This window comes from Bombus terrestris, chromosome 15 (genome assembly GCF_910591885.1).
Source record: "Bombus terrestris chromosome 15, iyBomTerr1.2, whole genome shotgun sequence".
NCBI classification, from domain to species: Eukaryota; Metazoa; Arthropoda; class Insecta; order Hymenoptera; family Apidae; genus Bombus; species Bombus terrestris.
In genome coordinates this window covers 3,464,464-3,485,520 of record NC_063283.1, presented here as the reverse complement: position 1 = coordinate 3,485,520, position 21,057 = coordinate 3,464,464, and the positions used below count along the sequence as shown (strand labels likewise).

At 36.1% G+C, this 21,057-nt stretch overlaps 6 protein-coding genes and 1 long non-coding RNA gene across 8 annotated transcripts; 1 reads left to right on the top strand and 6 right to left on the bottom strand.

The window, feature by feature from the left end:
* The first annotated feature begins 116 nt into the window (after positions 1–116).
* LOC100648227 lies at positions 117–3,822 on the top strand. Its single transcript, XM_003401070.4, has 3 exons — positions 117–322; positions 2,326–2,510; positions 3,121–3,822. The coding sequence occupies exons 1-3, from the start codon at positions 193–195 to the stop codon at positions 3,190–3,192; spliced, it is 387 nt and encodes a 128-aa protein (XP_003401118.1). The 5' UTR covers positions 117–192; the 3' UTR covers positions 3,193–3,822.
* LOC105666533 lies at positions 702–2,396 on the bottom strand. Its single transcript, XR_007226607.1, has 3 exons — positions 2,272–2,396; positions 1,169–1,463; positions 702–964 (listed from the first exon to the last, which is right to left on the bottom strand). It is a non-coding gene; the product is annotated as an uncharacterized LOC105666533 (long non-coding RNA).
* Positions 3,823–3,843: 21 nt separating the features above from the next.
* Positions 3,844–5,526, bottom strand: LOC100646879 (dihydroorotate dehydrogenase (quinone)). Its single transcript, XM_003401058.4, has 2 exons — positions 4,908–5,526; positions 3,844–4,838 (listed from the first exon to the last, which is right to left on the bottom strand). Exons 1-2 carry the CDS (start codon positions 5,257–5,259, stop codon positions 4,015–4,017), a joined length of 1,176 nt encoding a protein of 391 aa, XP_003401106.1. The 5' UTR covers positions 5,260–5,526; the 3' UTR covers positions 3,844–4,014.
* A 117-nt stretch (positions 5,527–5,643) lies between these two features.
* On the bottom strand, positions 5,644–9,235 carry LOC100646362 (odorant receptor 7a). 2 transcript variants are annotated; one of them, XM_003401130.4, is made up of 5 exons: positions 8,811–8,909; positions 7,846–8,269; positions 6,835–7,309; positions 6,162–6,392; positions 5,644–6,060 (listed from the first exon to the last, which is right to left on the bottom strand). In XM_003401130.4, exons 2-5 carry the CDS (start codon positions 7,981–7,983, stop codon positions 5,720–5,722), a joined length of 1,185 nt encoding a protein of 394 aa, XP_003401178.1. In that variant the 5' UTR covers positions 7,984–8,269; positions 8,811–8,909; the 3' UTR covers positions 5,644–5,719. The 2 variants fall into 2 exon arrangements, with proteins under 2 accessions (XP_003401178.1, XP_048268815.1); XM_048412858.1 differs by lacking the exon at positions 7,846–8,269 and having other exon boundaries at positions 8,811–9,235.
* Positions 9,236–10,478: 1,243 nt separating this feature from the next.
* Positions 10,479–13,302, bottom strand: LOC100647875 (odorant receptor 65a). The gene is made up of 4 exons (XM_003401067.4): positions 12,753–13,302; positions 11,936–12,410; positions 11,013–11,243; positions 10,479–10,911 (listed from the first exon to the last, which is right to left on the bottom strand). The coding sequence occupies exons 1-4, from the start codon at positions 12,888–12,890 to the stop codon at positions 10,571–10,573; spliced, it is 1,185 nt and encodes a 394-aa protein (XP_003401115.1). The 5' UTR covers positions 12,891–13,302; the 3' UTR covers positions 10,479–10,570.
* A 731-nt stretch (positions 13,303–14,033) lies between these two features.
* LOC100647761 (odorant receptor Or2-like) lies at positions 14,034–16,380 on the bottom strand. Its single transcript, XM_048412869.1, has 4 exons — positions 16,053–16,380; positions 15,392–15,866; positions 14,912–15,142; positions 14,034–14,815 (listed from the first exon to the last, which is right to left on the bottom strand). Exons 1-4 carry the CDS (start codon positions 16,188–16,190, stop codon positions 14,475–14,477), a joined length of 1,185 nt encoding a protein of 394 aa, XP_048268826.1. The 5' UTR covers positions 16,191–16,380; the 3' UTR covers positions 14,034–14,474.
* A 1,792-nt stretch (positions 16,381–18,172) lies between these two features.
* LOC125386450 lies at positions 18,173–20,565 on the bottom strand. Its single transcript, XM_048412868.1, has 4 exons — positions 20,193–20,565; positions 19,532–20,006; positions 18,781–19,011; positions 18,173–18,696 (listed from the first exon to the last, which is right to left on the bottom strand). The coding sequence occupies exons 1-4, from the start codon at positions 20,328–20,330 to the stop codon at positions 18,356–18,358; spliced, it is 1,185 nt and encodes a 394-aa protein (XP_048268825.1). The 5' UTR covers positions 20,331–20,565; the 3' UTR covers positions 18,173–18,355.
* Positions 20,566–21,057: the final 492 nt, after the last annotated feature.

The window sequence follows — 21,057 nt, the reverse complement described above, 5'->3', positions numbered from 1 at the left end:
GTTGAGGCTTCCGTTAAGTTCGTGCATCCTATCAAGGCTATTCCTTTCCTACGTGTACGCATTGATTAACATTTTTATATTACTACGCGAGCAAAATCAGTTGCGACAAAAGGAGGTAGAAATCAGTCGCGCGAGAACCGTGCGCAGGAACGTTTGATCTTCTATCGGTTAGGACGACATCCATTCGCGGAAATGAGCGTACCTAAGTCGCTTCAGTCTTACTTTTACGAAAGGAAGTGCTATTTGTGCGAGAAACACACGGTTTATCCAGACCACGACGATGCTAAGAAATCGACTCACAGAGTGAGATTCAGCGAGCCTAGTAAGTGGTCAAACATTTTGGTCCAATGTAAACGAGTTCTTCTTTTTTCATTTTATGTTATTTATTTATAATCGCAGCCACCTCCGAGAATTATTAGTAGATTGAGGATTTTTATGCATTCATAGGAAACTGGAAAGTGCAATATTACAAAGAATGCACATTGTAACTTCTGCAATACTTGATAGGTAAAGCACTTACCTGGTAGTATCGAGCTTCTACCTTCTTTAATTATATTCCCAAAATAGATGAATTACATACTTATCAGCGACTGTCACAGTATACAGTTGCATTACATAGGCTTGTCAAATATTGTATTAGAGTAGTCTGCAATTGGGTAATCATAGATACGTATAATATTTACATTGTTATAATGGGCATATTATGTGCAACAGATGTCAATTACCACGTAGACTGTTACCTCGCTGCGTCTGGATTGGTTGAAGAAAGTTTATGTCATTTAGGAACTTTAAGAGAGGTTTCCTTTATTACTTCCTTCTTATTTATCGTCGACGTAAAGTTGCTTGGAACTTTCGACAATCAATTAATATTGATTAGTTTCACAGCGATTCTTGTGTTATCAAATATCACGTTTCTTCGAAGCTTCTTTCGTACTTAGATGGACGTGGGTAAACTTTGTGTGACCTATTAAACAGCAGATGATTAAAATTGCGATTGAATAATGTTTATATATATTACGTATAAATATATTTATTTATTTACGTATATCTATACGATTGTCGCATATCTAGCGACGAGTGCTATTTTGTTCGCTATATTTGCCTTACCCTCTATTCGCTAATACTACGATACGCGCGTAAAAAAATCGCTCGTTTGCATGGAACTTACCATCAAAGAATTCGCGAAGTCTCCCAGAAGGAATATTACAAGGAAAGATAGAACAAAAAACGATTAAAACGTCGTCAGAGAAGAAACAGTAGCTATTCTCGTTCCTATGTAATCTGGTTTTGACATGTATCCAAAAGCACGGAGTCCCTGACGTTGGGTCAATGTCACGCTATTCTCGTTGCTCGTTTTACTCCCCAACACGTGGACTTCGCAGCTGTTAAATCTCGTGGTAACAAGATTTCTCTGAATTTAGCCAGAGACTATGTTGTTCCGTCGACTTTTTAAGCTTTTTAGTCTGTTAACCAAAAAAGAATTAACTTGTCACACCAGTTGGTCAAGTTCTTGGACATAATACATATGTATGTAGTTCTTTTATTTATGGATTTTCTATCTTCTTAAGCGTCGTTACATTTTTCTTAACCCGTCAAACGTGCTATTCTTTAAGCGGAAGTGCTTAAATTTCTGGCGAATCAATTTCAAATCTTAGGGATGTAAAAATGAATTATCAAATTTCGTAGACGTAATAATCAGAAATAATATAGGAAATGCCAGAAATTGGTCATTTTCACCACTCTGGTTCTAGCGTTTATTATAACAGTTTCTGCTTAAAGGTCGCCTTGTTAAAACAGGCTAATATGGAATTAATGCGCGTTAAGCGATTCGCGTGTTCTTGCACCATAATAGCGTGACAGATACAAAACAACAGACGCATGTTTATGTAATACCAGTGTTATTATACGACTATTACGATTACCACGCCTTCGCAATATAACTTGCGAATTAATGATAATGCGAGACGCAGTTACGTAACGAAAATCGATTTACCCAGTGGCCGGTTCTCTTTTAAACTAAGGAACAAATTTATTTGTCATATTACCAATTAAACGGTCAGTTAACGAAAGAACTGAGAATATTTATACAGATTCATTAAGATGCGGATGAAATTATTTTATTTGATTAATAGTTTAAGGTGTATCAGCGCGTGTGTTCTCTTCACCATAAAAGGGAATATTCAAGACCTACAATATATTCACGATGCGTCGCGCTGATTCACGCGTCTTTTGTCGCGATAATTATCACAATCTTTCTCTTAACAGCCTTACCTCGACAGCCTTGTGTTTAAACGTTTGCGAATGGATGACTTTTTTTCTTTACAGGCAAGATGTTAAGATCAGCTTCGCCACAATATCCCAGCAGAGCATCCGATGCTCGAGTGATCCGTCTGACAGCGGATCAAGAAGCTGTTCTCCAAGAACAGTTCAATAGATGGCCCAGGGCACCTCATGCGGCGGATATCGTCCTTTTGGCAGCCGAAACTGGACTCTCGGAATCCGACGTTGAGGTTCTTACAGTTCTTTATTCCTTCTAAAAAAGAAATACAATAGATATTCAGAGGAAAACTTGATAAATCCCACAGATGCAAAAATGAGCAAAGTGCATATAATATGCAAGAATATAAGATATACCTATAGGAGAAAACTTACTATAATCTTTAATAAGTAGAAAGAATTTCTATTTAATTTCTATTTCTTTAATTGTGTACATACATGTATATATTTATATAAAAATCCGTGATCTCCTAGTAATAGGTTTAATAATCTTTGATGTTGAAGCAACATTAAAGTCAAAGAGAAAAAGAAAAGAAAAGAAAAAATACAGTAGAATTTTTTTATGCGAGTATTCTGATACATATTGAAACTTTCTATTATTGAAATTTACTATGTAGAATATTTGTTATTAACAGGGTTTTTTCTACGATAATTCTTAAATATTGAAGCAGATAAATAATTTTCTTTGTCTCTAATTAAATAATAAATAAAATTCAATATAAAAAATGTTCTATCATTTGGACATCTTTCTCTCTATTAATTCAGATATAAGAAGCTCTATTGTGTTTTGATAATGTTGTTAAACAAGAGAAATCATAGCTAAAGATTTAATATTTCTTCTAGGCTTGGTATGCTATCCGATTAGCCCAGTGGAGGAAAGAACAGGGCCTGGGAGGAAATCTTGGTCTACATTAACGATTAATATCGAGACATCTCATATGTTATCTTAACTGTGTACCTGAAAATGTAATACGTATAAGGATTGCCGATCAACCTGACAACGATCTATTCTTTATCGATCTTCCGTTGCTTCTAGCTTAGTGGTTATGCTCGCGTAGATTTCATTAATTTAGAGCTACACGACTTATGTTTATATTAATTGTGATCGTGTAGCAAAGCTAGAGCGAATCGTTAGAAACAATGGTACTAAACATTGATTTTAAGGAGTAACTGTGAGTAAAAAGATGTATATTAGAACGATATTCGTAGTTACTGTAATAATTTAATCATTTTATCATTATTTATTTCGATTTTAAAGTTCACGAATATTAAAATGTTCGAATGAAAAACTATTTCCAAGTGGCTAGACATTTTTTAATCATAAATATGTCATGCAAAGAAGACATTACCAGTGAGTATTAATCATAGCATATGTAAGACCTGAACACAGGTCGCAAAACAAAATATATTAGTTGTAACGTATCAGGTACAACAGACGTATTTTAATGCTTTTAAATAGATGTACTAAATAATTGTACAAAAAAAATAAATTAAAATGAAAATGTTTGTATAACTCAGTTACTTAAATAAATGTTACACAAAGAATCGATGAGAAAAGATTGCATGTATCATAGACGTTGTTTTATTGTCAATATCATGTATCAGGATATACATAATCTTCAAAATAGGAACTGTAACAATTGAACATTAAAAAATAATGTTGTTTGCATAAAATATACATATTTTTAATATACTCATTTAACGTTACAAAACTAACAAGTTACAAAGTTAAACTGTTCATCTAACATTCGCATCTTTTCCAATTGCATCTTTAATAGACTGTAGACCGTCTTTTTTGAGTATATCATCTAATTCTCGTTTAATTTTTCCAATAACTGGTGGCCCTCGGTACGTAAACGACGTATAGACTTGTACCAAAGAAGCACCAGCTTTGATTTTGTTATAAGCATCCTCTCCAGTAAATATTCCACCAACTCCAATAATAGGAATGGTACCTTTCGTTCGTTTGTACATATCCGAAATCATTGCTGTGGACATATCAGCCAAAGGAGCTCCACTAAGCCCTCCTGTTTCCTCTTTAAGAGGACTCACTAAATTATTTCGCGTAACTGTAGTATTACACAATATCAGGCCATCCACACTCGATGATTGTTGAAGTATTACATCCGCGATATCCTGCTTCTCAGAATCAGATAAATCTGGAGCCAACTTCAACAATAATGGTTGTTTGCATTGTACGGATTGTCTGACATTGTTTATTTTTATTAACAAGTCTTCCAATTCTTTTTTATTCTGCAACGTTCTTAATCCAGGAGTATTAGGACTAGATATGTTAATTACAAAGTAATCTGCTACATCTGCGAATTTCTTTATTCCATCTATATAATCTTGCGCGGCGTTGTCTGATGTTTTATTTTTACCTAAATTAACTCCAACAATACCATCAAAGTTCTGATTCTTCTTCAGTCTTTGCAAGCGTTCCCAAACCACTTCATGACCTTCGCTATTGAAACCATATCGGTTAACAACTGCATTGTCTTCCGACAACCTGAATACTCTTGGTCTTAAGTTGCCAGCCTGAGGTTTCGGTGTAACTGATCCTTTTAATGAAAATTTCAGTATAATATAAATCAATTGTGAATCGTTAATGACATATGAATAGTATTTACCTATTTCTACAAAGCTAAATCCTATTTTGTGCAAACCCTCTATTGCTTCTCCTTGTTTGTCAAAACCAGCTGCCATTCCTAACGGATTCTTAAATTTCATGCCCCAAACATCAACAATTAAGGAAGCTGGATCATTTGTATCTTTTGCAGATAAAAGACCCCATTTCAAGACCTTCACTGCTATATTGTGTGCAACTTCAGGATTTACAAACCTTGCAAGCGGCATGATAAATCTGTTATAAAACTTCTCATCACCCTGGTAAATGCAATAACCACCATAAAACATAGTGGCAGTGGCAGTCACTTGTAAAAGTGATTTTAATTTTTGTTTGTTATTCAGGCGGTGTGACATTTTACAAAAGAAATAATCCTTTTACATAAATACACCTTCCTATTGTATAAAAACATTTAACCCTTCTTTTGAGGTTAATACTATCTAACCATTTAATCAACATACACGGTCAATCCATTATAAAACGATATCGTAACGCTATCTCACGTTGAACGATATAATCATCTAAAACCATCTAATAATTAAACCACATTCTATATTTAAATATATGTATATTTCAAATGTTCTCAACACGTGATCACAGAATGACATATAAACTATACAGAACCATCTGTCGGCGACTGCACGAATTATTGATTATAAAAAGCCACTGAAACGATTTACTGCGCATACTCGATCAATTTGATTTCGAGAATTTAAAATGAATATTGAAACACCAATAAATATAATATTAAATACTTTATTGTGCTTTATTATAATAATATAGCTTCGTAGAATTACATATATATTACACAAGATCTCAAGTAGTTACCATCACTCGAAGAACTGAAAGATACGACATAGAAGTTTTTATAATACTCATATATGTTTCCATATTGACTACGAAGAATTTTCCAGCTTTTAAGAAAACTGGATCTTGAGTTCTCATAATGACATAAATGATATCCTTTGCCACACATTTCGGTATATCGTACCAGCTACAGAAATACACCGAGTTACCGACGGCTTCCATCTGACGCTTTAAGTATTCGCCCACGTAGCTGTATGCAAATAATTGCAGCAGTAGCGTGCTCGATACTATAAATGACTTTATTGTCATGACGATGTTTCCAACGCTCAGAGCGATAATAAATTGAAGTCCTAAAAACAGATGCAAATCATCATAATAAATTAATTAAATTTAAATAAACTTATGCCATTGTGCTTCGCGTCATTTTATCGAGTGAGGTAAGAATGTTCACCGCTTGTACAAATAAGTATACAACTCGTGAATAGTTGCACAATCAAGATAGAGCTGATGGTCTCGCTCAGCATTTTGGCTAACTTCAGCAGGTAAATATGCCTCTTGGTTAATGAGATGAAATGTTCCATTGCTTTTTCGTTCTCGTTGTTCAATCTATTGAACTCAAGCCTCAGAATTTCTACCTGACCGCACAGGTGAAAAATGATACCGAAGAACAAGGAATCGCTCCCTAATTCATATTTCAATATAAATAAATGAATTTTTTGACCTACTATAAGCATGTATTGGTATTTGAGCCATTCAGATCCCAGACCAATCAATTCCATTCTGTTTGAGGTTTTTAATATTATCGTTCAAAACGAATAGTTGATGTTCTAAAAGTAAAAAAGACGTCGCATACCATCAGCATTTTCATCGGAAAATGAGGTTGATCATTGTGTTTCTGTCACACAATAACTTATAGAAAAATTATTTATTTCAGATCATGTGTCCCTCGAAATCATCATCCAATAGTTTCTCTTTCTATCGCCATAGGCAAAGGAATTGTAGTTGCAAATTACCTTTCGACAAATTATGTTCGAACTTATCATTCGTCTCTACATCTTAATTTATGGAGTTGATTAGCATGGCTTCTGATATCGACCGATTCGTATAACAGGACGATTAATTACCTATATTTCCAGTACTCAGGAATAGTAGCATCAAGTATTCGACGATAAAAACAATGAAATGCAAATTATCCGGCATTTTTATAACTGCTATTACATTTTCGGAAGGTAAAGGATACTCCGTTATACTTTCCTCCGTTACGTTGACTATATCTTTCTCTTCCTCTTCAGCCAGCATAGGTACAGTTATGAAGAGAATCGAGCTGAAATACGCGAAACATATCACACTGGCACTGGCCACTCTGCCCATATAAGCGTGTTTTCGCATTATCACTCGCTTCTCTTCGTCCCGCAATTCGTTATAATCCTCAACCGCGGACGTAAAATTGGAGATAAGGGCAGCAGGCCGAATACGAAACTGTATAATCTTTGACGCTGCCAAACTGCCGCAGGTAATAAGTACTAGTCCATCCAAATTTTTCTCGGCATCGCTGTTGTCTAAGTACATCTCCGATTGCACGACCGTTACCATTAGCAGCTACAAAAGAACGACAATCTTTAAACGCGCCAAATGCAGCTGTTCGGAAATCGTATTGATTAAGTGCACACATTGGAAGATAAGAAGGTCAACGAAGTTGGAAACATTGGATATTTCAATCTATCTTTGAATTCTTTATTGTTTACACAATTTCTTTGCTCTATATTTCTCTAAAATGTTCCAATCCTAATTTATAGAAATATTTATTTGTCAGGAAAGAAAACAATAATGAGTACAAAGAGTGGCGCGAATCAATGCGGACCTTTTAGAAAGTTCATTTAACATGTTCGGAGAAAAGTCAATTGACAGACGGTGGAAATAAGTATGTATGTATTGTTGTAAAACAGTTCGATTATGTAAAAATGAAGATATCATTTCAACTATTTTTTAAATAATCTATGTGTATACTATGATATATAAAATTTAACTTCATATAACTCTAGAACTAGTTTCACCTATTTGTCCACTCATGCTTGTTCTTGTGTGGATAACACACATGTTAACTTCGCCATAGAATAATAGTATGAGTTTCATACCAAGAAGAAGGTCGCTATAGTGGCACGTATAGCGGAGAAGACATCGTAGTCTTGAAGAGGCCAGGTACCTACAGGCCACGACAATATCTTCAACGGAGTCATCGCGTAAGCGAAGTCCTTACTCATCGACGTTTTCATCCTGACTGGACGAAGATTGACAAATAACTCCACACAGTCGTGAGTACCTTCCCTTTCCTTCTTCCCACATGTTTACGAATTCCGCTTTTATTTCTCGGTTTATCTTTCATTCTATTGTAATTGCTCTATTATCCACCGTCCAGTAAGTTACCACTTCTGCTACATTTCCATGAAAATTGTAGCGAGAAAGTGGAGTTACTTCGTAGATGAATACTTTATTGCTGTTCTTCCGTACGGGTAATACCGCGGTTTCCGCCGAACAGCATTATTCGTTTTAAAAATTGATCTGTATTTGTAGATAATATCCAACTTATACGATAAATTTTTAAGAAGATCATGCGTTTCGAAAATTGGAATGTATTATCAAAGAATATTCAACTTTCACAGCTAAATATCAGAATAGGGTTCCAGCGATATGTAAGCGATGAGGAAACGGGAAGAACGAAGATCTATTTTCTTATAACAAGAAGATACCCTTTTTTATAAGGGAAGTAGAAGAACTGAAACGAGTAAATTGCAATCGATTATTTTCAACTCAAACTATGGGACGATTGTAATCAGTTTGTCTTAAAAGTGTACTCTGGAAAATTTCTTATTTATTCACACATACTGATCCGAGCCATTGTACACTCATATGGAATAAATTATAGCAAGCTTCGTACGCAAGTATGTTTATGAAAGTTTGAGTCATAGGTTAGAGAAAACTTTGTTCTTCCTCATAGAATTACAATAATAGCGCCTGTGCGATACTAGCAATGCACCGAGAATGTCGAAAGGAATACATTCACTCGTGATCAAATGGTCTTCATGGGTCTCGTGTTACTTACAAAGCGGACAAATAAGTAGTCTGGTGTCTGTCGTATTTCTTTGAAAGTGGACATATTCATCCAGAAAAACTTCCCTTCTGTCACCTGGTATGACAAATTCCCACGATTCATTGTGAGTATCTTGCTAAGTGTCCTCTCGAGATTGATACCACGGCGAATTGCAGACGGTTTGTGCGATCTCTCCTGATCGAGTCTTGGCTGCGTCGCCTGTGCGTTCCGAAGAATCAGACATGGAGTAGGTGGTGAGCGGGGCCCCACTACGTAAGGATGCGTGCTCATCGATCCCCACTGGATACTAATCGAGAGAATTGAATGCGATCCACGATGCCGGCATTGTACGTCTGGAAGCGATACCGACAGCAGCACTGTGTATACGTAGTTATACGTAGATCAAGCATCTGTCAAGCGAAACACGGTACGTAGACGGGAATTTGTAACCGACTCGGTACGGAAATCAAACCGCCTTTCGTATCCACGCTACGTACGCGTCTGAAACCAAAGAATTACGAGTATAAACCGCACAGCAAACCACCGTACAAATAATCGCCGTGTACAGCTGTAACGATTTCGTGAGACAGACACGAGCAGTTGGCCGTTCTCACTCCCTTTCCACGTATCAGTCAGTGTGAGTGGAACGCCGGTATTCTGTGTTCAGAACTTACAGTTTAAAATTTGTAGCAAATGGTACGAACACATCACGGAATGTTTGTGACGAGATCGATCCCTGCTGAAGTAGAATTTCCGACCCTACGCTGCAGCAAATTTTGAATTCACGTTCACCTGAACAGAATGAGCTGCTGGTTGTTGTTGTGGACTAAGGTGTTGTGCGTGTCTCCATCTGATCATCATTAGTGTGGCATCGATGCTTACTTGACCCGACAGATATCAAGGTGTAGCAGTATTCGAAACGTCAGCGTGTTTTCAAGCTTGTAGGTATGTACATGTACATTTATTGCAATATCTGCCTTCAACGCACAGAGGACGTTGTTCTCTCCGTATGCCATTGTACCATGACGAAATTAGAATATACCGAGCATTTTTTTCAAATAAATTTCATCTCTCAACTTTCTTCTGCCACTGATTACACGGTTTCCGCTGTATAGCGCCTGGAAACACGGTCCGTTTGTACAGATACTATAGATTCACGGGATAAGTAACATGTCCCATCGCTAGACGCGATAAGATTTTCAAATTCTCGTCCTGGTCAATCCTGACTAGCTAAGCAATTTCAATTTTCTTCCAAATTATTCTTTCCAAGATCAGTGATACCTTCCTAATCCTCTGACACTCCAATAGATTCCAAACATAGTGTTTTGTGAATGAGAATACGTTTAATAGTCAATTCCATATTCATATGAAAAATATGGAGATAGAACGCGAACGAATAATATGTGCCAGTTTTTACAGGGAAGCAGCATTTAATTTCAATACGTCTCTAAACAAACTTACATTACTTACCATAATTAAATCTGTATTTATATACCATCTATTTAAATGTGTATTTAGGTATACATATATTTCAAACGTTTTCGACACGTGGTATTCCGCGATACATGAACGACACTGTTGTATCTTCTTTTGGTCACTGTATAAATTATTAACTACAGCTTATTGAGCCGATTTTCTGCGCACATTCGATCAATTTGATTTTGAGCATTTGAAATGAATATTGAATCACCAAATATTTTAATAACACTAAATATTTTATTGTACATTATTCGATTAACATAACTTCCTAGATTTCTATATTATATAAGGTCTCAAGCATTTATCATTACCCGTAGAACTGAGAGATACGACATAGAAGTTTTTATAATACTCATGTATGTTTCCATATTAACAACAAAGAATTTTCCAGCCCTCAGGAAAACTGGGTCTTGACCTCTCATAATGACATAAATAATATCTTTTGCCACACATTTTGGTATATTGTACCAGCTACAGAAATACACCGAGTTACCGACGCCTTCCATTTGTCGCTTTAAGTATTCGCCCACGTAGCTGTATGCAAATAATTGCAGCAGTAGCGTGGTCGATACTATAAATGTCTTTATTGTCATGACGATGTTTCCAATTTTCAGAGCGATAATAAATTGAAGTCCTAAAAACAGATGCAAATTATTATAATACATTAATCGTATTTAAATAAACTTGTGTCATTGTGCTTCGCATTTTTTGATTAAATGATGTAACAATATTCACCGCTTGTACAAATAAGTATACAACTCGTGAATAGTTGCATAGCCAAGATGGAGCTTATCGTCTCGCTCAGCATTTTGGCTAACTTCAGCAAGTAAATATGCCTCTTGGTTAATGAGGTGAAATGTTCCATTGCTTTTTCGTTCTCGTTGTTCAACCTATCGAACTCAAGCCTCAGAATTTCTATCTGACCGCACAGGTGAAAAATGATACCGAAGAACAAGGAATCGCTCCCTAATTCATATTTCAATGTAAATAAATGAATCTTTTGACCTACTATGAGCATGTATTGGTATTTTGGACCATTCAGATCCCAGACTAATCAATTCCATTCTGCTTCAAATTTTCGATATCATCGCTCAAAACGAATAGTTGATGTTTTACATTTTAACTACAAAAATTACAGGTCAGATAGTGTAATAATCGTTTTTAGAGTTACTCATTTATCGTTTTAATCGTTTTAAACACTATTTTGAACGTACATTAAATGAATATTAATCACATGCCAAACACACACTACGTACACACGATGTACAGGTCCAATAGTAAAATTTTTTCACAGTATGCTTTGATTTGCTCTAATGTGCCATATCTATATGTATAAATGAAGTGGCGTAAAATTCGCATATCAAGTTTTAGGAGATTATTGTAACGGATCAATATAAATAAAAAAAGACGTTGCATATCATCAGCATTTTCATCGGAGAATGATGTTGATCATTGTATTTCTGTCACACAATCACTTATAAAAAAATTATTCATTTCAGCTTTCTTTTTCTATCGCCATAAGCGAAGGAATTGTAATTGCAAATTACCTTTCGACAAATTATGCTCGTACTTATCATTCATCTCTACATTTCTATTTATGGAGTTGATTAGCATGGCTTCTGATAGTGACTGATTCGTATGACAGGATGATTCATTACCTAGATTTCCAGTACTCAGGAATATCAGCATCAAGTATTCGACGATGAAAACAATGAAATACAAATTGTCCGGCAATTGTATAATTGCCATTACGTACTCGGAAGGTATAGGGTAGCTCGGTATACTTTCTTCTGTCACGTTAACGATACCTTCATCTTCTTCCTCAACCAACATAGGCAGAGTCATCATGATGGTCGAGGTGAAATACGCGAAAGATATCACACTGCCACACGCCAGCCTGGCCATGTAAGCGTGTCTTCGCACTATCACTCGTTTCTCTTGATCTTTCAGTTCGTCATAATCCTTAACAGCCGAGGTAAAATTCGAGATAAGGCCACCAGGCCGAATACGAAAACGGATGACCTTTGATACCGCCAAAATACCGCAAGTAATTAATGCTAGACCGTCTAGATTCTTCTCGGCATCGCTGCTATCCAAATACATTTCAATATGCAGGATGGTTAACATTAACAGCTAGAAAGGGACGACATTTTTTACTGTGCTGTGATAAGAAAATTGTGAAATTAACTAAAAGTGACTTCTAGAAGCATCGTTTTAGACGTTTAGACAAAAGTATGTAGATAAATGGTGGATATAAGTATCAACGTATTTTCACTAACTATGGCTCGTTTATGTAAAAATGTAAATCTCAATCTCGATATTTTACTAAATAATTAATGTATTATGATGATATATAATACGTAAAATTTAAATATATAACAATAGAGTTAGTTCCAGTTATTTGACAACTCATTTTTGTTCCCGAGTATTTAGCATACATGTTAACTTCGAAACAGAATGAGAAAAGTTTCATACCAAAAGTGAAATTGCGATTATCGCACGCGTGGCAGAGAAGATATCGTAATCTTGAAGAGGCCAGGTACCAACAGGCCACGACAGGATCTTCAACGGAGTCATCGCGTAAGCAAAATCTTTACTGCGCGATGCCTTCATCCTCACGAAATGTAGACAAACAATTTCACGTAATCATGAATACGTTCCGTTTCTTTCTTCCTACATAGTAACAAATTGTGTATTTTTATTTCTCGTATTATGTCTTATTCAACTGTAATCGCTCAATTATCTATCGTCCACTAGGTTATCGTTTCTACGTCTACTAGACATTTCCAAGAAAATTCCAATAGGGCGGTTACTTTTTAGATAAATATTTTATTGCCATACTTCTATATGATAGTTTCTGTCGTCGTGCGTCATTTGTTCGAAAAATTAGATTGTCTTTTCAAAGAATATTCAATTTTCATAATCAATTATAAAACTGTACACTCGCTTTGAAAATTGATCTCATACGGAAGATATTCATCGGAAACTATCAGTTACAACGATATGTAAGTAAGCGCGAAGACCTATTTTCTTATAGCAGGAAAGTACTCTGTCTTATACTGAAAGTGGAAGAACTGAAACGTCTAAATTGCTATCGATTATTTTCAACGCAAGCAAATGGTGCGATCGTGATCGGTGTCTTTCGAAATTGTATTCTACGAAATGCCACGTATATCCGTACACGCTAATGCAAATTACTATATGCTCACGTGTAATAAATTATAGCATGCTTCGTACATACGTATGTTTACGAGAGTGTGAGTCGTACGTAAGAGAGTTTCGTTGTGTTTCCTCGTCGAGTAACAGTAATACCGCCTTTGTTACACGCGGGATATATCAAGAGTTGTCAAAGGAATACATACAAATAGTTTTCACGTGTCCCGTATTACTTTCAAAACGGAGAAGTAGAAGGCTGGTGATGTCAGTGTTTCATTGAAAGCAAATATGTCCATTTCTCAAAATTTCCCAGCTGTTGCGTGATACGATCAACCTTTGCTGTTCGTTATTAGTTTCAGATCGTTTGCTACGTGTCATTGAGATTGATAGTAGTGCCATTTATTTGAGTAGACCTAGAGGTACAGCTCCGTGAGTCAGTTCACCATCAGGACTGCGTTTTTCACCGCACCGATGTTGTCTCTCGTGCCCAGGCAGCTCAGGAACACGAAACTTGGTTTGGTGATCAAGGTAATAGACTAATTGTACCTGGGGCTGCTTTTACATGAATTTTATTTCGTACAATTTAGAGAAAGTTCCTATTTTGCCCTTTAATAGAACAAGCAACAAATTTTCAATTTTTCATATTAATTTTATCGATCTATATCAATACGTTATTGAGATTTGAAATTTTTTAATTCCTGAATTAAAGTCTTCCGTCGACTGAAAGGTTTAATAACACGTAAGTAGAAACGAAAGGCTGACTTAAACTTATCGGTTACGAAGCCCTTCAAAGCGATTGAGTTTTGAAGCTACAAGTGCCAATGTAATAATGATGTACATATACATATATTTCAAATGTTTTCGGTCATTGCATGAATTATGGATTACAACAGAATACTGAGATCATCGATTACGCATATTCGACCAATTTGATTCTGAGTATTTGTAGTAAATATTTAGTCATTAAAGTATAATGTTACATATCTTGTTGAGCTTTACTAGATAAATATACCCCCCTCCATTTCTATATTATACAGGGCCTTAAGTACTTATCATTACCCGTAGAACTGAGAGATACGACATAGAAGTTTTCATAATACTCATGTACGTTTCCATATTAACAATAAAGAATCTTCCAGCCTTCAGGTAAACTGGATCTTGAGTTCTCATAATAACATAAATAATATCTTTTGCCACACTATTCGGTATATCGTACCAACTACAGGAATATATCGAGTCACCGATGCCTTCCATTTGACGTTTTAAATAATCGCCCACGTAGCTGTATGCAAATAATTGCACTAATAGAGTGCTCAGCACTAAAAACGTTTTTATCGTCATGACGATGTTTCCAACGCTCAGAGCGATAATGAACTGCAGTCCTGAAAACAGGCGTAAATCATTTCAACACGTTCGTCATATTTAGATAAATTTATGCCATTTAATGTCACGTTATCAAGTGATGTAAGAATGTTTACCGCTTGTACAAATAAGCACACAACTCGTGAATAGTTGCACAGCCAAGATAGAGCTGATCGTATCGTCCAGCATTTTGGCCAGGTTCAACAAGTAAACATGCCTCTTGGTTAATACGCTGAAACGTTCCTTTGTTCTTTCGTTTTCGTTTCGTAGTCTTTTGAAATCAAGTTTCAGAATTTCAACTTGACCACACAGGTGAAAAGTGATACCGAAAAACAAGGAATCGTTTCCTAATTCATATTTGAAAATAAATAAAGGAGATCTTTGAGCTACGCTGAAACAATAGTAGTAATTTAGCCTCTCAGAAGCCAAACTGATAAATTCCACTTCCAGAGAATATAAGGTTGTGTGGATTGTAACTCCAATGTATATGCAACAAATGATGCTCTTATTTAACATTTTTTTTATTTTTTAAATTGTGGAATTGATTGGAATGGCTCCCGACAATGAGTAATTCGTATGACACATCAATTCATTACCTAGATTTCCATTGCTCGTTAAGAGCAACATCAAGTACTCTACGATAAAAACAATGAAGTATAAATGTTCCGGTATTTTTACAAGTGCCACTACTTTTTCGGAAGGTATAGGGTATTCGGGAATACTTTCTTCCGTTACGTTAGCCATATCTTCCATTTCCTCTGCAGCCAGCATTGGCAGAGTCGTGAAGAGAGTTGCGCTGAAATATGCAAAAAGTACCCCACTGATACCTGCCACTCTGCCCATGTAAGCGTGTTTTCGTACTATCACTCGTTTCTCTTGGTCATTCAATTCGTTATAATCCTTAACCGCCGAGGTAAAATTTGAGATAAGGCCAGCAGGGTGAATACGAAACTGCAGGACCTTTGACACTGCCAAATAGCCGCAAGTTAGTATTACTACTGCGTCCAGATTCTTCTCAGCGTCGCTGCTGTCTAAATACATCTCCGATTGCACGATCGTTATCATTAGTAGCTATAAAAGAATAAGAATTTTTAAACACGTCAATTTCAGCTATTCAGAAATTTTGCACACCGGTGTATAATAAATAAAATGTAAATATATATCACTAGGACTAGTTTCACTTATTTGTCCACGCAATTTTTGTCTCTCAGTATATATACACGTTAATTTCCAAACAAAATGATACGAGTTTCATACCAAAAGAAAACTAGTGATTATGGCACGTATAGCGGAAAAGATATCATAGTGTTGAAGAGGCCAGGTACCAACAGGCCACGATAGGATCTTGAACGGAATCATCGCGTAAGCGAAATCTTTATTCGACGTCGTCTTCATCCTCACAAGATGAAGATCGACAAATAATTCCGCGCAATCGTGAATACGTACTCTTTCCTTTCTTCTCTATGCTTACGAATTGTACTTCGATTTCCCAGCATTTCTTTTATTTTACCATAATCGCTCAATTATCTACCGTACTGTAAGCACATTTTCAAGAAAATTCCAGTGGGGGTTTACATCGTCGATACATTATTGTCATGCTTCTACATGATTAATAATTAATACGTTGCTTCTGTCGTCCAGCGCCATTCGTTTTGCAAATTAGACCGTGTTTCCAAAGAATATTTAACTTCCATAGTAAGTTGTTACACTATACATTCGCTTCGAAAATTGATCTGTGTATCCGTAGGATACTCATCTTTCATCGGAAACTGTCAGGCTACAGTTTCAACGTTATGTAATCAAATGTAAAGACAAAGATCCATTTTCTTATAGTAACAAGCTACCGTTTCTTATAAGAAATGTGGAAGAACCGAATGGTCTAAATTGCGATCGATTATTTTCGCTGCAAATGGTGCGCTCGTGATCGGCGTTCTCGAAATTGCACTTTAGAAAATTGCTTATTTGTTCGCATTGAACGATCCAAACCATTGCATACTTATGTTTAATAGATTATAGCATGTTTCGTACGTAGGTATGTTTGTGGAAGTTTAACTCGTACATTAGAGAAAATTTCGCTCTTCCTCATCGAATTGCAGAAATATTGCCTTTGCTACGCTAGCAATACGCCGAGGATGACGAAAGAAACACATAGCACTCGCGATCAAATGGTCTTCATGTGCCCCGCGTTACTTTCAAAACGGACAAATAAGAAGTCTGGTGTCTGTCGTATTTCTTTAAAAGCCAACATATTCATCGAGAGGAATTTCCATTCTGTCAGGAGGTAGGACAAGTTCCTACGATTCATTGTGAGTATCTTGCTAAGTGTCCTCAAGGCTAATACCAGAGTAGATACTAGACGGCTTGTACGATTTCTCCGGATCGAGGTTCGACAGCGTCGCCTGTGTAAGTGTAAAGGTATAGTTGTATGAGCAACGTCATCATCAGGACGATGCCATTCAATGTACGATTGATTTTTCTGTGGACTCCCGACGGTGATGATCGTGGTGCGTGTGTGAAGTTTGTGTAAATATAAATTATATGTGCTATTATTTATTGATTACTTGTGGAAGCAAATGTTTAGAGGAAACATTAATCATATTACAGGAAACAATAAAAGTGATTTCTAGCAGCACCGTTTTAGACGTTTGGACAAAATTATGTAGATAAATAGTGGATATAAGTATCAACGTATTTTGACTAAATGTATCTTGTTTATGCAAAAATGTAAATCTCAGTTTCAATATTTTGCTGAATATTTAATGTATTGTAATGATATATAATACGTAAAATTTAAATATATAACAATGGAGCTGGTTCCACTTATTTGACAACTTACTTATGTTCCAGAGTATATAGCATACATACTTACGGTAACTTAACTTACGGTACGATATGTAAGCAAACGCAAAGATTGATAGCAGGGCAATTTATTTGAGTAGACCTAGAGGTACAGCTCTGTGAGTCAGTTCACCATCAGAACTGCATTTTTCACTGCACCGATGTAGTCCGTCGTGCAGAGGTAGCTCAGGAACATGAAACTTGGTTTGGTGATCAAGGTAATAGACTAATTGCACCTGAGCCTGCTTTTATATGAATTCTATTTCGTACAATTTAGAGAAAGTTCTCATTTCACCCTTTAATAGAACAAGCAACAAATTTTCGATTTTTCATATTAATTTTATCGATCTATATCAGTGCGTTATTGAGACTTGAAATTTTTTAATTCCTGAATTAAAGTCTTCCGTCGACTGAAAGATTTAATAACGCGTAAATAGAAACGAAAGGCTGACTAACACTTATCGGTTACGAAGCCCTTCGTTTACCAAAGCGATTGAGTTTTGAAGCTACAAGTGCCAATGTAATAATGATGTGCATACACATATATTTCAAATGTTTCCGGTTATTGCATGAACTGCGACAGAATACTGAGACCATCGATTACGCACCGATCGATTTAATTTTGAGCAATTGTAATTAATATTTAGTCATCAAATGTATAATATCTTGTTGAGCTTTATTAGATAAATATACCTCCATCCATTTATATATCATACAAGATCTCAAGCACTTATCATTACTCGTAGAACTGACAGGTACGACATAGAAGTTTTTATAATACTCATGTACGTTTCCATATTGAGTATAAAGAATTTCCCAGCTTTCAGGTAAACTGGGTCTTGAGCTCTCATAATGACATAAATAATATCTTTTGTCACACTCTTCGGTATATCGTACCAACTACAGGAATATATCGAGTCGCCGATGCCCTCCATTTGACGGTTTAAATAATCGCCCACGTAGCTGTATGCAAATAATTGCCCCAATAGAGTGCCCAGTACTATAAACGTTTTTATCGTCATGACGATGTTTCCAACGCTCAGAGCGATAATGAACTGTAGTCCTAAAAATAGGCGTAAATCATTCCAACACGTTCATCGTATTTAGATGTGATGAAGTGGTTTAGAAGTGATGTAAGAATGTTCACCGCTTGTACAAATAAGTGTACAACTCGTGAATAGTTGCACAGCCAAGATAGAGCTGATCGTATCGTCTAGCATTTTGGCCAGGTTCAGTAAGTAAACATGCCTCTTGGTTAATACGGTGAAATGTTCCTTTGTTCTTTCGGTTTCGTTTCTTAATCTTTTGAAATCAAGTTTCAGAATTTCTATTTGACCGCACAGGTGAAAAATGATACCGAAAAACAAGGAATCGTTTCCTAATTCATATGTGAAAATAAATAAACAAGATCTTTGAGCTACGCTGAAACAATGGTAGTAATTTAGCTTCTCAGAAGCCAAACTGATGAATTCCACAGGGTATGAAGTTGCTACCTTCATAGTTCAAAATGAATGGGGGGTGCAATGGAAAGATAATTCGTAAGAGGTCTCTGGAGCACTCTTATCACACACGTAGGATGGTCGTCGTGGACTTTAGTCGGTAAAAGTCTGACACTACCCTGCTATTGCCGATTTTTAGCAGCAACGGAGTGTCCACTAGGATTTCACCACGTGCAAAAAAAAAAACAAAAAACAAAAGAAGTTCAAAACGAGTAATTATTCCATATAATTCGATACATTATTCAACATTTTACCAACAGAGAATATAAGCCTTGTAATTTCAAAGTATATGCAATAAATGATGCTCCTATTTATCATTCTCTTTTATTTTTTAAATTGTGGAATTGATTGGCATGGCTCCTGACAATGAGTAATTAGTATGACACGACGATTCATTACCTATATTTCCATTGCTCGTTGATAGCAACATCAAGTACTCTACGATAAAAATAATAAGGTATAAATTATCCGGTACTTTTACCAGTGCTATTACTTTTTCGGAAGGCATAGGGTAGTCCGGTATACTTTCTTCAGTTTTGTTAACTGTATCCTTCACTTGCTCTGCAGCCAGCATCGGCAAAGCCGTGAAGAGAGTTGCGCTGATATGTGAGAAAAGTACCACACTGATACCTGCCACTCTGGCCATGTAAGCGTGTCTTCGTACAATCACTCGTTTCTCTTGGTCATTCAATTCGTTATAATCTTTAACTGCCGAGGTAAAATTTGAGATAAGGCCAGCAGGACGAATACGAAACTGCAGGGTCTTTGACACCGCCAAATAGCCGCAAGTTAGTATTATTACAGCGTCCAAATTCTTCTCAGCGTCGCTGCTGTCTAAGTACATCTCCGATTGCACGATCGTTATCATTAGTAGCTATAAAAGAATAAGAATTTTTAAACACGTCAATTTAGGTTATTCAGAAATTTTGCACACCGGTGTATAATAAATAAAATGTAAATATATATCACTAGGACTAGTTTCACTTATTTGTCCACTCAATTTTTGTCCCTCAGTATACATACACGTTAACTTCCAAACAAAATGATATGAGTTTCATACCAACAGAAAAATCGTGATTATGGCACGTATAGCGGGAAAGGTATCATAATGTTGAAGAGGCCAAGTACCAACAGGCCACGATAGGATCTTGAACGGAACCATCGCGTAAGCGAAATCTTTATTCGACGTCGTCTTCATCCTCACAAGATGAAGATCGACAAATAATTCCGCGCAATCGTGAATACGTACTCTTTCCTTTCTTCTCTATGCTTACGAATTGTACTTCGATTTTCCGGCTTTTCTTTTATTTCACCATAATCGCTCAATTATCTACCGTACTGTAAGCACATTTTCAAGAAAATTCCAATGGGGGTTTGCATCGTCGATACATTATTGTCATGCTTCTACACGATTAATAATTAATACGTTGCTCTTGTTGTTCAGCGCCATTCTTTTTGCAAATTAGACCGTGTTTCCAAAGAATATTTAACTTCCATAGTAAGTTGTTACACTATACATTCGCTTCGAAAATTGATCTGTGTATCCGTAGGATATTCATCTTTCATCGGAAACTGTCAGGCTAGAGTTTCAACGTTATGCAATCAAATATAAAGACAAAGATCCATTTTCTTATAGTAACAAGCTACCCTTTCTTATAAGAAATGTGGAAGAACCGACTCGTCTAAATTGCGATCGATTATTTTCGCAGCAAATAGTACGGCCGTGATCGGCGGGAGTTTCTCGAAATTGCACTTTGGAAAATTTCTTATTTATTCGTATACAATGATCCAAACGATTGCGTGCTTATGTTTAATAGATTATAGCACGCTTCGTACGTAGCTATGTTTGTGGAAGTTTAAGCCGTACATTAGAGAAAATTTCGTTCTTCCTCATCGAATTGCAGAAATATTGCCTTTGCTACGCT

Excerpts from the sequence above, each read along its gene's own strand:
- LOC100646879 (XM_003401058.4), bottom strand. The coding sequence starts at position 5,259 with ATGTCACACCGCCTGAATAACAAACAAAAATTAAAATCACTTTTACAA. Across the intron at positions 4,839-4,907 it reads ATTTAGCTTTGTAGAAATAG|GATCAGTTACACCGAAACCT; the intron begins GTAAATACTATT and ends TTTCATTAAAAG.
- LOC125386450 (XM_048412868.1), bottom strand. The coding sequence starts at position 20,330 with ATGAAGACGACGTCGAATAAAGATTTCGCTTACGCGATGGTTCCGTTC. Across the intron at positions 20,007-20,192 it reads TAATCACGATTTTTCTGTTG|CTACTAATGATAACGATCGT; the intron begins GTATGAAACTCA and ends ATTCTTTTATAG. Across the intron at positions 18,697-18,780 it reads TACACTTATTTGTACAAGCG|GACTACAGTTCATTATCGCT; the intron begins GTGAACATTCTT and ends GCCTATTTTTAG.
- LOC100647875 (XM_003401067.4), bottom strand. The coding sequence starts at position 12,890 with ATGAAGGCATCGCGCAGTAAAGATTTTGCTTACGCGATGACTCCGTTG. Across the intron at positions 12,411-12,752 it reads TAATCGCAATTTCACTTTTG|CTGTTAATGTTAACCATCCT; the intron begins GTATGAAACTTT and ends GTCCCTTTCTAG. Across the intron at positions 11,244-11,935 it reads CCTGAGTACTGGAAATCTAG|GGAGCGATTCCTTGTTCTTC; the intron begins GTAATGAATCAT and ends AATATGAATTAG.
- LOC100647761 (XM_048412869.1), bottom strand. The coding sequence starts at position 16,190 with ATGAAGACGACGTCGAATAAAGATTTCGCTTACGCGATGATTCCGTTC. Across the intron at positions 15,867-16,052 it reads TAATCACTAGTTTTCTTTTG|CTACTAATGATAACGATCGT; the intron begins GTATGAAACTCG and ends ATTCTTTTATAG. Across the intron at positions 14,816-14,911 it reads TGTGCTTATTTGTACAAGCG|GACTGCAGTTCATTATCGCT; the intron begins GTAAACATTCTT and ends GCCTGTTTTCAG.
- LOC100646362 (XM_048412858.1), bottom strand. The coding sequence starts at position 9,089 with ATGAGCACGCATCCTTACGTAGTGGGGCCCCGCTCACCACCTACTCCA. Across the intron at positions 6,393-6,834 it reads CCTGAGTACTGGAAATATAG|GGAGCGATTCCTTGTTCTTC; the intron begins GTAATTAATCGT and ends AATATGAATTAG. Across the intron at positions 6,061-6,161 it reads TATACTTATTTGTACAAGCG|GACTTCAATTTATTATCGCT; the intron begins GTGAACATTCTT and ends ATCTGTTTTTAG.
- LOC100648227 (XM_003401070.4), top strand. The coding sequence starts at position 193 with ATGAGCGTACCTAAGTCGCTTCAGTCTTACTTTTACGAAAGGAAGTGC. Across the intron at positions 323-2,325 it reads AGTGAGATTCAGCGAGCCTA|GCAAGATGTTAAGATCAGCT; the intron begins GTAAGTGGTCAA and ends TTTTCTTTACAG. Across the intron at positions 2,511-3,120 it reads TCTCGGAATCCGACGTTGAG|GCTTGGTATGCTATCCGATT; the intron begins GTTCTTACAGTT and ends TATTTCTTCTAG.